The 18,252-nt window shown below is 38.8% G+C and overlaps 1 protein-coding gene across 4 annotated transcripts in view; it reads left to right on the top strand.

Moving 5' to 3' along the window:
• SCN3A (sodium voltage-gated channel alpha subunit 3) overlaps positions 1–18,252 on the top strand; it is a 117,696-nt gene that overhangs the window by 18,855 nt on the left and 80,589 nt on the right. For all 4 annotated transcript variants that reach the window (XM_070070740.1, XM_051848557.2, XM_051848559.2 and 1 more), the window contains exon 3: positions 10,422–10,735. In XM_070070740.1, coding sequence (XP_069926841.1) covers positions 10,472–10,735 — 264 coding nt within the window. In that variant the 5' untranslated portion in view covers positions 10,422–10,471. The remainder of the gene's footprint in view (positions 1–10,421; positions 10,736–18,252) is intronic.

Here is an 18,252-nt window from a genome sequence, read left to right on the forward strand (position 1 = left end):
ATAAGGACAAAGTCACAGAAGATAATCAGTCCCTGAAAGCAGCTGTTTCCATGATAATTGTTCTGAAGACAGAGATGTGCTTGTGTTTTCTTAGTTGGCTATTTTTTCCCAAAGGCATTACATGACATGAGTACTGGTAGAGAAAGGCAGCAAGCATTATTCTTAAACAAGTGGAAAATAAATAATATTCATGTGTTGCCAATCTTGGCAAATAGGAAGGGGCCAGTGGTAAAGAAAATCCACAGTGATGTCTTTGCTAGAGTATTTTCTTGATTGGCTTATTCCAATAGTAATGCTCAGTTCCTTGAGAATATGCCAAGAGCAAATGATACATAATACGCTCTTTTTTTTTTTTTTTTTTAACAGGCAGAGTGGACAGTGAGAGAGAGAGACAGAGAGAAAGGTCTTCCTTTGCCATTGGTTCACCCTCCAATGGCCGCCGCGGCCGGCGCGCTGCGGCCGGAGCACCGCGGCCGGAGCACCGCGCTGATCCGATGGCAGGAGCCAGGAGCCAGGTGCTTTTCCTGGTCTCCCATGGGGTGCAGGGCCCAAGCACCTGGGCCATCCTCCACTGCACTCCCTGGCCACAGCAGAGAGCTGGCCTGGAGGAGGGGCAACCGGGACAGAATCCGGCGCCCCGACCGGGACTAGAACCCGGTGTGCCGGCGCCGCTAGGCGGAGGATTAGCCTAGTGAGCCGCGGCGCCAGCCCCATAATAGGCTCTTAAATCACCCCAGAGTGCTTAAAATACACACACACACACACACACACACACACACTGGGTATAGGTTTTATGTTTGCTACTAACTCATTCTTGTTTGCTTTATCTTTGACATTGTAATAAAGGTGAGACTTCTTTTACTATATTTCTCACTATATTCCTAAGGTTATACCACCCTACTCTTATTATAGGGCTTTATGCAATATGAATTATCGATAAAGTACCTGAATTACCCTATTTTCATTTCAGAAAACATGAACTAAGACTCTTTTGATCTCATAAGCTTAGGAATCCAGGGACTTTTTTTTTCTTGAACTATCTAGGTTTAATTCCTGGCTCTGTGCCTTATTACTTTTGTAAAATGTAGACAAATTATCTAACTTACCACCCAAGTTTCTTGACACATAAAATGAGAATAATAATAGTACCAACCCCATAGAATTATGATGGTGAATAAGTGAGCTAAAATGCATAAATTACATCATGGTAGCAGAGACATACTAATCATCAAATGGATCTTTATTAGTTTTGCTTAATCCTAAAAACCAGCTGGTTAGCAAAGCACAGCAATCAGGTATTATTTCAAAATGCTTTAGATATGAAAAACACTTTTGACACTACTTTGGAGTATGTTGAATTGTGTGCTTCTTTTATCTTTATAATGTCCTGGATGTTCTCTGTATGATTTTGATAAAATATTATGCTGTTCTCACATATGCCAAATGAGGAAATGTGGCAAATACTAGACAGTCATTAGCCCTAAAGGAAAATTCACTTGGAAAAGGATAATTTTCTCCAACAGGAAGATAAGCGGTCCTAATCTTATGTTTTAGATTACTCCCTCCTATAGCAATCTCTTATTGATGCTAAGAAAACACAGGATCTTTGCCTTGGAATTAGACCCAGCCTTTCCCAACAAATCACTGTTGGCATCAAGGACATGAAAGTGAATTGTGGATTTTCCCCCTGATATCTCAAGTTGTGTGACACAGAGAAATTTCCAGCCTTGAAAGTGGTAAATTTACAGGCTTCTGAAGTAATTTTGTTTCCAAAAGAACAGATGAGAACTCATCGATTTTGTCTGCAACATAATTAAAAAAATCCTAAGCAGGGGAGAGGGAGAGGAAGAGAGGTGATAGAATAAAGTGAGAGAGCACTAATGCCAGCTGCTGATAGAACAGCACAGTTCACCAAACTGCTATTCTAGAAACTGGGCAAGATTAGAACTCATGGGCCATGTGACTAATGGAAAAATATGTTCCTCGGTAATGCTACAGCATATTCAAAATGTCAACTATGCCATTTTCCTGAGATTCTGAGTCATTAATAAATATTAATTTTGGACTCATTGTATTGGTTAGCATCACACACTTTCATCAGCTTATGTTTCTATGATCTCACATTGATATGTGAGCCTGGGACACTGAATGGAGCAATACAAATCTTTTCTAAGTTATTTTTACACAATTTAGATCTTCAAAATAAATTACAAGATAATAAGATTCAAGACAGAGATACAAAGTATAATACAGAAAACCAGTGAAGCATTGAGTATGTGGAAAATGTTTTGCCCAAGAGCAAAAATTTGTGATTCTGAGAAGACTACCTCACTGGAGATTACTTAGCTTCTTTGCATCTCTTCTTAATTTATTCTATTGGCAGAGTATGGGACTAATTGTCAAAGTCAATAAATGTCTTCTAGCTAGCATCTTGGAAATTCCTCTTTTGGCATCTAGGTAGTCATTTTGATGTCATTGTCGAGCATTCCCCCTGTTTCCCATCCTTAAAGATTGACAGTCACGTGATGGCTGCCTCTTCATCTTTACACTGCTCTCACCATCAGGAAATGCCATACAAATTCTCAGCTTCAGCTTAAGCCAATGAGTCCTTAACCAACATTGCCCCATCCCTCACAGTCTCAGACCCCTATTTTAACAACAAACTCAGATGTCCCATTGGCATCTCATACTAGACAGGTCTCAAATAGACTTTATTAAGGGACTTTTCTCCACTTCTCTGTCGGGTTAAAGTCAACGTGTAGCTTAAGCCAGAAACCTAAGAATGAACTCTGAAACTCTTACTCACTCCTCATATGAAGTCAGGCACAAAATCTCATTGATTTTTCTCTCTGTGACTTAAACACTTGCTTCTGGCTGCAGTTCTGCTCGCTCATTTATTGTTGCCTGTGTTGCCCCTTAGGTACATTTCCTCATTTAAATTTCTCAGTAAGTCTGTGAAGTCTCTACCATCATTGCTATGATTATCTCCACACAGAACTTGACCATTATAAAGAAAACAAAAACCTACTAGAACTTAACAGAGCCACAATTTGAGTCATAGTCCAACCGCCAAGGTCATGCATTGTAGGATGTAGTCAGATATTCTCTGCTTTCAATCAGCTGTTTTCTTCTAGGGCACTTGCTCTTTTTTTCTTTTTTAGAGATGTATTTATTTATTTGAAAGTCAGAGTTACACAGAGAGAGGAGAGGCAGAGAGAGAGAGAGAGAGAGAGAGGGAGAGAGAGAGAGAGAAAGAGGTCTTCTGTCTGATGGTTCACTCTCCAGATGGCTGCAATGGCTGGAGCTGTGCCGAACCGAAACCAGGAGCCAGGAGCTTCTTCCAGGTCTCCCATGCGGGTGCAGGGGCCCAAGGACTTGGGCCATCATCTACTGTTTTCTCAGGCCATAGCAGAGAGCTGGATGAGAAGAAGAGCAGCCGGGACTAGAACCGGCGCCCATATGAGATGCCGCTGCTTCAGGTCAGGGCGTTAACCTGCTGTGCCACAGTGCCAGCCCCCAGGGCACTTGCTCTTAAAGTGTAGATTTTAGATGACCAGGGGTGCCTGAAGTCGTTTTGAGAGGATGGTTATGAAGTCTGAAATGTTTTTCTAGGATGCCTTTTGCATTTTTCACTGTTTAGGCATTTGCTCTGAGAGTGTAAAAGTCATGGCACTAAAAGTGCTAAAACCTTAGCAGGAGTCAAGATCATAGCATCAAACAGTAGGAGTTGCCCTTGTTTTCTTCTCATCCTTATTAAAAAACAAAACAAAACAAAACAAAACAAAACAGTGCCAGTTAATATGAGAATTCTCTGAGGAGGCAGTACATGTTAACTTTGTTAAATCTCAACCCTAAAGAACATGTATTTTTAATATTCTGTCCAGTGAAATGGAAAAAATACTGAATGTATTTCTGCTACATCCTGAAGCAGAGTGCTTGTATCTAGGAAAAGTGCTTGTGTGATTGATTATTTGAGTCAGAAGCTGAATAAATCAATTTTTTTCATGGAACACCGTTTTCACTTGAAAGAACAGCCAACAAACTATGGTGATTCAGATAGGTATTTGGCACTTTTTTTTTTTATCAAAATTGAACAAAGAAAAAGCCTGTCACTGCAGGAAAAGCAAATGACAGCATTTGTTGTCAGTGTTAAAATTGGAGCTTTCAAGTGGAAATTGGAATTTTGGAAAACTTTTACCTGCCACTGGAAGCTTGACAGCTTCCCAGTGCATGGTTGCTTTTCACATGACACTACTGGTGAGATTAACAAATGGGATTTTAAGGTGTTACATAATGAAATTTGTCAAAATTCAGAAGATAAGCATAACAATGTGCTGATATTTTCCAGACAATCCATGTGTGATGGTACAAAATCATGTGTGATTAGTTATAAGATCCATTCAAAGGGCATTCATGTGGTCTCAGATTCCACACTGAAATTAATCTAAAAACTATCATTTGTAGAATTTTTATGTCATTTTTAAGAATAGTCTCAATTACCTGGAAATACAGCTAATTGGTTTTCAAACTACACACATATATGATGATTTTCTTCGTATATTTCAATCAAAAGAAAATATTGTAGTCAGAGTTAAGATGCCACTTAAAATGTCTGTCTTCCATATTGCAAAGCCTGAGTTTGAGTCCTGGCTCTGCTTCTGATCACAGCTCCCTGCTAATGTATACTCCAGTAGGCAGCAGGTGATGGATGGCTAAATCACTTTGATAATTGCTAACACCATGGAGAACCCAGATTCTGTTCCTTGCTGCCGGCTTTGTCTTGGGCCAGCCCCAGTTGTTGCAGGAATTTGGGGTAGTGAACCATTGGATGGGAGATCTCTTTCTATCCAACTTATTCTCTTTCTCTGTGTTTTTATGTTTTAAAAACTTGAAAATACAATCAAAAAACCCCAAGAAATGAGATTGGGTAGAGACATAATTATGAGAATCAAGCAGTGTTCTCTTAAGCCACACAGTAAAGAGATTTGTCTACATTTAAAACAAATGAATTATTTTCACTTGGGATATAATAGTTAATTTAAATTAAAAATCTGTTGTTTATATAAACATGTAATGACTATAATGGTTAACAAAAAATCATTACACTTTGTATTTTAATTTTTTAATATGGTAAGTATGGAAACATAGTTTCCCCATAACCTAAAACACCATGGATTTCTCAGTAACTTCACAGTATAAAGGGATCCTGAAACCAAAACATTTCAAAGTATTGCTATGGAGTCCATCTCTGCCTATCCAATCCATACTGCCACCAGCTTTCTAACCTTCAAATTGATCATGTCAGTCCTCAGGCCGGGCTTACCTTAGTGTGTTGCACAAGGTAGTTGATGGTCTATCCTGCCTAATTTTCCAGGCTTATCTTACACCACTGTCTTTTGGGCAGGTTGGTGGCTAGCCATGATGAACTTCTTAATGTGCTCAACTCCTCCCAAACTCTCCATATCTTTCATTAAATGGACACTATGAGAAACAGTAACTTGGCTGGCGCCACGGCTCACTACGCTAATCCTCCACCTGTGGCCTTGCACCCTGGGTTCTAGCCCCGGTCGGGGCGCCGGATTCTGTCCCGGTTGCTCCTCTTCCAGGCCAGCTCTCTGCTGTGGCCCAGGAGGGCAGTGGAGGATGGCCCAAGTGCTTGGGCCCTGCACCTACATGAGAGACCGGGAGGAAGCACCTGGCTCCTGGCTTTGGATCAGCACGGCGCGCCAGCCGTAGCGGTCACTTTGGGGTGAACCGGCAGAAGGAAGACCTTTCTCTCTGTCTCTCTCTCTCACAGTCTAACTCTGCCTGTCAAAAAAAAAAGAGAAACAGTGACTTCATCAGCCCTTGTCCTGACTGTGGATAAACAACTTAATACTTTATCCCTTTTAGTATTTTTTTTTGTTCTACTTAATACCATTGGTTGAACTCTTTAATTAACGCACAATTATTCTTAGGTGTTTAAATTTAACTGAAAAGTGATCCCTGTTACCTAACAATCTTATCGAAACAATGACAACCAACAACCCCCTGTGAAATCCCAACTCATCTGTGAAATCTTTACCAATATTTCCTCCTCAGGGAAATGTTCTTACCATACCTCTCCCTCATTTCCCTGGCAGAATAACTTGATCTCCTTTGTGAATTTCAGATAATAATCAACTGTATGCAATCACATTATAATTTCTTATGTAAATATGTCTGTCCCATTGCACTGCCAACTCCTTGAAGAAAGGGACCATCCTTGTCTCGTCTAAGCAGAAGGTTGATACACAATAATCCTGCAATAAATATTTCCTGGACAAATGATCCCTAGTCTCATTCCAAGTCAGAACTTTGGTTACCCATTCCTATAATAGTAGAGATTGAACTGCAATCTTTATTTATTAACAGAAGAATGCATTTTCTCTACTCATACACAAACATTCCCAGCAGCTCTTTGATGCTGAATCAAAGAGATCATCTCCCCAGCTATTTATCTTATCTTTTTTGTCCTTGCAAAGATAGATCTGTAGAAAATTTGGCATATTAAATTTGATGTATTTCAATAAATTTTAATGCACATATATTCATTAATAATACATATTCCACACCAAGGCATCAGTAAGAATTAATTTTTAAAGCCTGCTCTCATATGAATATAAAGTTATATAACAGCTCTGCATAATAAGCTCACAAAGAATAAGAAAGAAGAGGGGAAAAATCAAGAGAATTGTCAAAGAGCTATGAGATGTTTCTAAACAACAAGTAGCTGGGGTCACAAGAGACTCTGCTCACTGAATTGTTTAATGTCCCAGCCTATCCAAATATTGGGCAAACCCTAACTCTCTGTGTAGGGAGAAACAGAAAGCCTGGAATCAGCTTGTCCTCTCAGTGTTTAGACAAGAGCGTGAGGATTTTTTTTTTCTTAAATACCTATGTATTTATTTTGAACGTCATCATTACAGAGAGGGGGGACAGACAAAGATGTATCTTCCATCCTCTGATTCAGTCCCCAAGTGGCCAAAATTGTCAGCTCTGGGCCAGGCCAAAACCAGGAGCCAGGAGCTTCATTCTGGTCTTGCACATGGGCGCAGGAGCACAAACACTTGGGCCATCTTCTGCTGCCTTTTCCAGGCCATGGGCAGGGAGCTGGATCAGAAGTGGAGCATACAGGGCTCAAACCAGCACCCAAGGGTGCTAATATTTAAAGAACTTTTAAAAAATTCCTTTTGACCAAAATTTAAATTCTTTATTCCATCCCTTGATAAGTGAATAAGAATGAAAAGAATGATGAATTTGCTAATAAATATTCATTATTTGGTGATAGCACCCTGTTCCATGTCACCTCAGAGAAAAAATAGAATAATCTATAAAGATTATTTAGATAATTCCTCGTGAGATGTTCTGATTTTATTTTGTAAGCCTAAGAATTAGACTATATTTAAGTGAATTATAAGTATGGCTAATCATTTCTCTGTGGCAAAGTACTTTGATGAAACTTGAGTTGAGGAAGATTGAAAAGAAAAGGAAAATTATAAGAATGGACCTAGTTATAACCTAGACCTTCAGTTCTAGTATCAGACCATATTTCATTTCAGTATCAGTGAAGGCATAAAAATGTGGGAAACTTAAGGTTTATCCACCAAAGCAACCCTTTATTCCCCCTTCTAAAAAAAACAACCATGTTTCACAGAATTTCCTTAAGATCCATTTGTCACTATGTTTCATTTTCACTTGGCACTTGGGGGAGAACCATTGCCATTCAGTTCATGACAGGTGATGTGACATAGTTGGATTACACATCTCTGGATATTTAAACTTGCAGAAAATGCTCAAATGCATCTTGCACTCAAATATGAAAGGTGTTATTATTCCACATGGCTACATGGACTTGTGGCTATTAAAGTGAACATAAGATGGCTGAAAACATTTGTACTATTTTGTGAATTTAGTAGGCATGAAACAAAGGATTAAGTGATTTTTGAACAAAATAGAATGATATCCAAACAGCCTGAATCATGTACCACTTTCTGGAGGAAAACAATTCCACAAAACAGTCCCTTTTTTCAGAATTAGTAGGGAAAACATGATAACTTGTTGATAGTTCTGATATTTTATAACTTATTGAGAATATATATTCATGATAGCAAAAATTATAATGGCAATGTTATATTATAAACACCAATTCAAAGAAAAGACATGGCCATTATCAAAAACACATTTGTGCCTTTGGAACAAATCTGGAAACTTATCACTCAGCTGTAAATTTAAAAAACAGATAAGGACCTGTGTTGTTTTTTGTATATTACTAAAAGTTCCAGAGTTTCTCACTTTCTGTAAGCTCGGCATATCCAGGCAGCGCACTTCCACGCTTTCCAAGGCCATTTAGGGATAAACCACTGTGGAAACTGGAACAAATGCAGGGGCAGTACGAATGATGGTTGATGGAGGAGGAGATGTCACTGATGGCTTTGATTCCATAGTTGTACATTTGTCTACAATGTGACTAATGCACTCATTTTACTTTTTTGTTGTCATTCTTTCTTTTTTCTTTTCTTTTTTTTCTTTTTTCTTTTTTTTTTTTTTTTTTTTGACAGGCAGAGTGGACAGTGAGAGAGAGAGACAGAGAGAAAGGTCTTCCTTTGCCATTGGTTCACCCTCCAATGGCCGCCGCGGCCGGCGCGCTGCGGCCGGCGCACCGCGCTGATCCGATGGCAGGAGCCAGGAGCCAGGTGCTTTTCCTGGTCTCCCATGGGGTGCAGGGCCCAAGCACCTGGGCCATCCTCCACTGCACTCCCTGGCCACAGCAGAGAGCTGGCCTGGAAGAGGGGCAACCGGGACAGAATCCGGCGCCCCCACCAGAACTAGAACCCGGTGTGCCGGCGCCGCTAGGCGGAGGATTAGCCTAGTGAGCCGCGGCGCTGGCCCATTCTTTCTTTTTTCAATGTTGATTTTATAAATGTGAATTTTGCAATAATGCAAAAATAAGATAATTGCTACTTAAGTTTCAAAATTCATGTAGCTGAATTCCTGTATTTTTTTAACCATTCCTTCATATTTAGGACAGATTCTTTCTTTCTCTTTTTGAAGAATTGAGTAAGACCAGTTTACTATTCTGCCTTCACGCCTTTCCTGTCCCAGCTAGGTGATGGGCAGGTGTGAGTGGGTCCATGTGCTCTCCACATCCCAATGCATAGATGAACTGTGGTCAGCTGTGGTTCTAGTCAATCAAGCACCAGAACTACACTGAAGAGTTTATAGAGAACTGATTAGAATTCTAAGGAAAGTTGAGTCCATAACTGGGGAGAAAGGCTGAAGGAAATGAAGATAATTCTATTACAATACTTGACACTTACATTGTCTTTACTACTAATTCCAGTGCTATTCTTGATTTTAACACGTATTAGCCCATTTATTCCTTAAAATAAATCAAAAGTTAATCCTCCTATTATCTGAATTTTATAGATGAAGAATGAAGCAATGAGGGGTTATGTTCTCCCAGACCAAACAAACCGTAAGTGGCAGAGCCAGGGTTCAGAACGGTGGAAGTCACCCCACAGTTCAGTCTTTTAACCACTACAGAACCTGGATGCTTCAGAAAGAAGATAAAAGTCGTCTTTCAATAATTGAAGGACAGTAAACAGCAGAAGGAAATAAACATATTATGCCTTGTCTTAGAAGGAGACAAAGTAAAAAGCTGAAAGGAAGCAGTTCTGCTTGGTAAAATAAAGGAGAATCCTATCAAAGATGGATATATTTTTCTGGAGACTCAAAAGTCTCAGAAAAGACTTTTTATTGTTTTTATTTTATGTTTTAAGTTAAGAAATAAAGTTGTATATGTACCATGTACAATATGATGTTCTGAAGTATATTTACATTGTGGAAGGCTATATTTAGCTGATTGACATCCAGAGTAGATTTTTGATAAATTTATAAAGTTGGCTTATTGAAGATGTGACTAATGATGTTCTCATTTGTAGCACAAACTATGGAAAGCATGGCTACATGATTACAAGTATAAATAAGTATTTTTGAAAGTTAAGTAATATTTTTGGGGGCCAACATTGTGACATAGCAGGTAAAGCTGCTGCCAGCGATGCTGACATCCCTGTTTCAAGTCCCATCTGCTTCACTTCTTATTCAACTCTCTGCTAATGGCCTAAGGAAAGCAGTGAAAGATGGCCCAAGTGACTGAGCCCCTGCCACCCATGTGGGAAACCTGGATGAAGCTTCTGGCTCCCGGCTTTGGCCCAGCCCAGAGCTGGAGGTTGTGACCACTTGGGGAGTGATTCAGTGGATGGACTCTCTCGCTCTCTTGCTCTCTCTCTCTCTCTCTCTCTAATTCTGACTTTCAAATAAATCTTTTTAAAAATAACATTTTGCTTGACTTTTCTAATTCCTTTGTTTCCTAATTCTCATTTGTCTGTTATTTTATGCAGGCAATTCTTATGCAAGAAGCTAAACGTAATTAAATGTGCAGGATGAAAAGATGGCACAGACACTGTTGGTACCCCCAGGACCTGAAAGCTTCCGCCTTTTTACTAGAGAATCCCTTGCTGCTATCGAAAAGCGTGCTGCAGAAGAGAAAGCCAAGAAGCCCAAAAAAGAGCAAGACAATGATGATGAGAACAAACCAAAGCCAAATAGTGACTTGGAAGCTGGAAAGAACCTTCCATTTATTTATGGAGACATTCCTCCAGAGATGGTGTCGGAGCCCCTGGAGGACCTGGACTCCTACTATATCAACAAGAAAGTAAGTGTTGACTTCATATTTCCAATAAGTTCTTTATAAACAAATTTAATGTACTTCTTTGTGAATTGTATATACATATATGTATACTGTGCCACATTTTTTCCTGTTAAAATTTCATAATTTTCTTTACTTCCATCTGTTTTTCTATTTGTTCTGTTTTGTTTTTTGATAGGCAGAGTGGACAGTGAGAGAGAGAGAGACAGGTCTTCCTTTGCCGTTGGTTCACCCTCCAATGGCCGCCACAGCCGGCGCACCACGCTGATCCGATGGCAGGAGCCAGGTGCTTCTCCTGGTCTCCCATGGGGTGCAGGGCCCAAGCACTTGGGCCATCCTCCACTGCACTCCCTGGCCACAGCAGAGAGCTGGCCTGGAAGAGGGGCAACCGGGACAGAATCCGGCGCCCCATCCGGGACTAGAACCCGGTGTGCCGGCGCTGCAGGCGGAGGATTAGCCTATTGAGCCGCGGCGCCGGCCTTCCATCTGTTTTTAAGCATGGTAAAATAAAAGAACCATCTATAAGAAATGAAAATTTGTCTATAGTAAGGATATGAGTAGATAGAAGAGTTTTACAATTTCACAGTAGTTGAGATAGAATTAAAATTGGCATTAGCAAAGCTAAGTGTCTTTTATTGCTGACTTATTTAAGTACATGATAGACAATAGAATTATAACTATGCCTAAAAGAAGTTACGAGCAGAAGATACTCTTCTTATTTTTTAGTTCTTGTTTGGTTTGAAATTTCTTCACAGTAATTTGTATTCCAGAGGGCATAATCTACTTATCATGCTTCTGTGGGCAGATACTACTTAGAGAAGCATGGTCACTCCAATTTACATTTGTTTTCTTGTATACTGTCCTGAAATATGATTAGGAACTTCTCCTAACTACTTAGTTTATGTCAAGCTAGATTTGGAAACAACTACACATATTTAAAACTTCAATCTGAGGAAACAAATGATTAAAGAAGATTAGAAGATGGGAAAAAGCTTCCAAGTTTTCTCCATCTATACTTGATTTAAATCAAGTTATGATTGTGTCTTTCTTATGCTAAAATAACACCATAATTTTATCAGAATTAAAACTCATTTCTGTAGTTAAACCAGCTAGGTAATATTTTATAGGGAATATATATACATATATTTTTATTTGACAGATAGAGTTAGACAGTGAGAGAGAGAGACAGAAAGAAAGGTCTTCCTTCCATTGGTTCACCCCCCAAATGGCTGCTATGGCCAGAGCTACACCGATCCGAAGCCAGGAGCCAGGTGCTTCTCCCTAGTTGCCCATGTGGGTGCAGGGGCCCAAGCGCTTGGGCCATCCTCCATTGCCTTCTCGGGCCAAAGCAGAGAGCTGGACTGGAAGAGGAGCAACCAGGACTAGAACCCAGAGCCCATATGGGATTCCAGCGCCACAGGCAGAGGATTAACCAAGTGAGCCATGGCGCTGGCCCTATAGGAAACATTTTTAAATGAATGATAGACTCTACCCTTCCTAGTTTGGTATGTTGACATCTGATAGCTACACTTATGTTTTATAATTGCAATGGCTGAAGAAATCACACTGTATAATCAGCATACAGCTCAACTCTCTCAGATCAGTGAGACCAATGGAAATGACTTCCATTAGTGTGGAAGGAGCCCTGCCGATCTGAAGGAATGCTTCTCACACTTGCATGTACTTACATATCACCTGAGGATCTTACCAAGATGAAGGTTCTGATTCCATAAGTCAGCTTGCTGCCAGAGATCCTGGATTTTTTACAAACTTTCAGTGATAGCCATCTTTCTAGTACGTGAGCTGTACTGAATAGAAAACTTTAGAATGTTTTACTTGAAGTCATAAAAGCAAATTAAAATCATTAAACAATTTCTTCTTTTTTTCTTTTTAATTATTTTCATGATATGTGGCATTCAATACATATTAACTTGTTAATAATTTATCTTATTGCTTTACCATAAAATAGATAATTTTTGAAAGTTAGTTATTCACATATTACTAAAATAATTTATCTGAGTGTTTTACCATAGAATAACTTTTGAAATTTACTGTATTATTACACACATTGGTGACAATGAGACTTCTCCCAAGAAATTGAAAACAAATTCTCTTCTAATTATAAAATAAATATTCAGAAAAGTATCTTCAAGAGACAGGGGCATTATTTACTCTGATATGATAAGAAATATTTTATATTTAAAGAGAAGAAGTACTGTTAAGAAAGGAAGTTGGTCAGTTTAGTACTGCTAAGAGAGGAAAAAGGAGAATAGTAGAAACAAACATTAGTATTTTCCAAGAGAGACAGATCTTTGGGGTAGCACTGAAAGCATCGTCTTCCCCATATCAAGCCCACTTCATTGTGAAAAGGCTACACTGGGCTACCTAACAGTTAAGTTCTGTATACAATTCTGCATTTTTTGATTCAGTCAGCTGGTTTAGGCTCCTTGCTCAGCAAGGAATCTTCTGACTGTGATTTGTTTTCAGAAGATTTGCTTAAAGGGAAAAAATGTTCTTCTTATGCCATTGTAATTATTTCAGTCCATGTGAAAGTAATATATCTCATTGTAAATAGAGTGGTATTTTGATTTTGTGTGTCATGCTTTCCAGTTTGGTTAATGTGAGTCTGCCACTAGGAAGCAGAATTGTTCTCTGTGTGCCAACACAGTCTGTTTTTATTGCCTCCACGACTGAAAGCCAGACTTGGACCCTGATTTATTTGTGGTGGCTGTGACCCATCTCGGGAGATGTCTAGCCAACCTCTTTAACATTGGCTGTACTGCTTTCCTTTATCAAGTATCTATAAAGATGAATATTGAAGTGCTGTGAAAGAAAAAGTGCATATAATTGGTATACAAGGAGTTAATGGAAGAAGTTTCAGAATTTGAAACTATTATGTGAAATACATTAATTGAAGGCATTTTAACTGTAAAGCATTACACAGCTCTTTGCTGCACTTAAATAATGACACATTTAAATGCCTAACTTAATCAATCGAGTCACATCACAATGTATTTAATTGACATGTAAGTTGATTAGGGTAATAGCTCAAGAATAATGACAATGATAGGAATAGCTGAAATTTGTTGTGCTCTTATGGTGTCTGACACTGCTTGAGTGCTTTGTCTCATTTAATACTCAGTGAACCCATGAGTCAGGTACTGTTGTTAGCCTCAGTTTGCTAAAAGATGGGAAAGGTAAGCCAGAGAAGCTGGGTAACTTGTGTCATGTCACACTACATGAGTGGTGGATCCAGAATCTGAACCCAGGCATTTGTACTTCAGCAGCAGAGCTTTTAATGACTAAGTGAAACTGTACAGTGTGTATTCATGTAATAAAATACAATCTTTGGGCCAGCGCTGCGGCTCACTTGGCTAATCCTCCACCTGGGCTCCGGTATCCAGGGTTCTAGTCCTGGTTGGGGTGCCGGATTCTGTCCCAGTTGCTCCTCTTCCAGTCCAGCTCTCTGCTGTGGCCCAGGAAGGCAGTGGAGGATGGCCCAAGTGCTTGGGCCCTGCACCTACATGGGAGACCAGGAGGAAGCACCTGGTTCTTGGCTTCAGATCGGCACACTGCGCTGGCCGTAGTGGCCATTTAGGGGGTGAATCAATGGAAGGAAGACCTTTCTCTCTGTCTCTCTGTCTCACTATCTAACTCTGCCTGTCAAAAAAAAATGCAATTTTTGAAAATAGGTTAAATCTTTTTTTATTTGATTCTTTGATTGATGTGGTTCTGCTCACAGAGCTGTAAGGCTTATTACTGCTCCAAAGTACAGAACTTAAGCGAACTTATAAGATGTGCATTTACCTGGAAAAACAAGCAAGTAACATTAGAGAGGAAAATAACCAGTTTAACATACTTCTAGCTAATTTTTAAATTCACATTATTCCTTGTCATTACTTGGAAACCTGACTTTAGAGTTGGTGCTATTTATCCTCCCAAATGTGTGTCATTTTCTCCAGTAATTTTCAGTTTAGGTATAGCCATCTCTCAATAGATCAAACTTCTTTCTTGTAATTCCTTCACTACATAGGACACTAGTATTTTATTCTTCACTTCTCAAAACGCAAAGGTTTTCTTCGTGTCAGATGTTGAATTCCAGGAATAACCTGGGATTGTGTTTTTAAAGCCTGCTCGGTCCCCAGTCTGATAAATTCAATGAAGAAGCTCTGATGTGTCAGCTTTAATTTCACTGGCACTGCAAAGGCAGCTCTGGCAGGAGGAGCAAAGGAAAGGGTACCTGCATGTTAAAAGGGGATGTTCATTCCCATTCCCTCTACATTTGTACATGCTTCAAAATAAAATCCTCTCCTAATGTCACCAGTGGAAATTGTTTTAGCAGGGAAATTGGTTACAAAAAGCCTGGGCAAGAGCATCTTAAATTATGGTGAACTTTGACATGACACTGTTGTTGTCAAATACCCAAGTGGATCTTTTTTTAGAAACCTTTTATATTAAGGAGTGCAAATTTCATAAGTACAACTTTAGGAATATAGTGGTTCTTTCTCCCATACCTGCCCTCCCCCCATCACTCCTATCCCACCTCCTCCTCCCTCTCCCATCCCATTCTTCATTAAGATTCATTTCTAGTTAACTTTATACATAGAAGACCAACTCTATACTAAGTAAAGATTTCAACAATTTGTACACAAATAAAATGTAAAGAACTGTTGGAGAACAACTTTTACAGTTAATTCTCATGGTACAACTCATTAAGGACAGAGGTCCTGCATGGGGAGTAAGTACTCCTGTTGTTAAGTTAACAATTAACACTCTTATGTATGATATCATTGATCACTTGAGGCTCTTGAAATGAGCTGCCAAGGCTGTGGAAGCCTTCTGAGTCCATGATCTCCATCAGTATTTAGACAAGGCCATAAGCAAAGTGGAAGTTCCCTCCTCCCTTCAGAGAAAAGTACACCCTTCTTTGATGACCCCATTTTTCCCCTGGGTCTCACTCACAGAGATCCTTCATGTAGGACACTTTTGTTGTTGTTGTTGCCACAGTGTCTTGGCTTTCCATGCCTGAAATGCTCTCATGGGCTTTTCAGCCAGTCCAGAATGCCTTGAGGGCCGATTCCGAGGTCAGAGTGCTGATTAGAGCATCTGTCATTCTCTGAGTCTGCTGTGTGGACTGCTTCCCATGTTGGAGCATTCTATCTATTGTTATTACCAGATACTTAATCTTTTTTATATGAGCCTTTTAACACTTAATACTATCTATATGATCAATTAAATAGTTAATGTGATCACTTTAACACTTAAGATGGCATTATTACCACCCAGCCTGATGGGATTCGGAGTCCCATGGCAAGTTTTTAGCTTTACCTTTAGAAGTAAGTCTGTGGGAATGTATGCAGAAGTATACAGCTTCTCCCTTTCTTATTCCCACTCATTTTTACTGGGATCTAGTTTTCAATTGACTTTATACACATATGATTAATTCTATGTTAAGTAAAGAGTTTAACCGATAGTATTAAGAGAGAAAAAAATAAAAATAAGCAAAAAACTGTTCCTTGGCAGTCAAGACAAGGGTTGTTTAAGTTATTGCTTCTCATAGTGTCAATTTCACTTCTAGAGGATTCCTTTTAGGTGCTCTGTTAGTTATCACAGATCAGGGAGAACATATGGTATTTGTCCCTTTGAGACTGGCTTATTTCACTAAGTATGATCATTTCCAGATTCATCCATTTTGTTGAAAATGACCAGATTTCATTTTTTACTGTTGTGTAGTATTCCATAGAGTATATATACCATAATCAAATGGATCTTAATTGCTTAATTATAATACCAAATGATCTATCCTGGGTATTCAAGACAATATCTTAATGTTTCTGTGCTTCAAAGGCAGTCTTCCCAAGGTCCACTGTCCCTAGTAGATAGTCCTAGTAAGGTGTAGTTTACTCTCCCTATTCATAGAATTGTTCAAATTTATATAACACCATTTATGGAAAATGTTTAGCTAAGTAATGCTGCACTCCATGGCCTTAAATACAAAAGGGCAAGTACAGAGAAATTGTTTTCCCTGTCCTTTATGTTCACAATCTAAATATTTCTGTCTATTCAAAGAGAGCTTGTTGTGAGTGACCCTGAATAAAGGGGATATAGCCCTTACTTAAGGGGTAAAAACATATGATTAAGTAAATGGATATATAGAATAGGTGTTCCAAAGGTAAATGGTGTCTCAAAGATAAACACATATTTAATGAAAACAGGGTATTATTTGCAAGCCACACTATGAAATACTTGAAAAAAATGGTAAAAAGGTAGATTACAGGCTGTTTATTCTCAATGGTTCATAACAACTTCCAACCTAGTTCTCATTGGAATGAATACTACATGTAAATTGCTACTTGACTATAATTACAAGCAACATGGAAAAGAGTACAAATTAATGTACTAAGACTTACTGGTAAAGGGAAGCAATTAGGGAATGATCAGAAGGCAGCGTGATTTATCTGGAAAAACATGATGGAGGATGGAATTTTGACAGCTGGGAACATTCGCAGGGCACATGCATTGTCAATCCTCTCTGAATTTTAGAGTCATCTAAGGTCATTAAAAAAATACTCAAGGCTGTATCTGCCTCCCAGAAAGTCTGATTCAGTTGTCCTGAAACAGGACCTAAATATTGGTAATTAAAAAAACAAAACTTGTATGCAATGCATGTTCAACACCTTTTAATAAAAAATAAAATGTTTCCCAGGCATTCTAATTCTCAGTCATTCTAAGAAATCCTGACATAATCACATGTGATTGTAGGTAGTATCTTATTGTTAGGGGAATTATGGAACTGTTTTCCCGAAATGGGAGGGAATTTGCATTAGACACATTAGACAACCTCTCAGGTGCCTCCTCTTTTTGGGTTGTATGGCACTCATTTTCAGAATCAAAGGTAGATTTTGTCATTTTATGAGTAAAACTGACAAGTGGTTTGAAATGGCAGGAAGCAGAAATGACTCTGATGGGAAAAAATAAAACATGAACCTGTTCCATTTATACTCTCATTAATAACAAGATTTCGTCCTTTTTATGGCTGAATAGTATTCCATCATGTACATGTATTATCTTTATCCATTCAAAAGTTGATGGACACTTAGTTTGTTTCTATTTCTGTACTATTGTGAATAGTGCTACCATAAACGTGGGAGTGCAGATATCTATTCAACCGGCCGATTTCATTTCATTTTCACAAATGGATGAAACTAGAAGTAATTATGAAAAGTGAAATAAACCAGGCACAGAAAAAGTAGCATATGACTTCAATTGTATGTGGAATCTAAAAGAGAAAAAAATTGAGAGTGAAATAGTGATTACGAGAGACTAAGGAATATGGTGGGGAGGGGTGACAGAGTTTGATTAATGCATACTAATAGTTGGATAGGAGAAAGAATTTCTAGTGCTGACTAAAAAACAATCATAATGTATTGAGCATTTTCTTCAAAAAATTAGAAGAAAGGACTTTGAATGCTTTCATTATAATGAAAAATGTTTGAAGAGACAAAGATATTTATCCTGATTTG

Source organism: Oryctolagus cuniculus, chromosome 3, assembly GCF_964237555.1.
Source record: "Oryctolagus cuniculus chromosome 3, mOryCun1.1, whole genome shotgun sequence".
NCBI lineage: Eukaryota > Metazoa > Chordata > Mammalia > Lagomorpha > Leporidae > Oryctolagus > Oryctolagus cuniculus.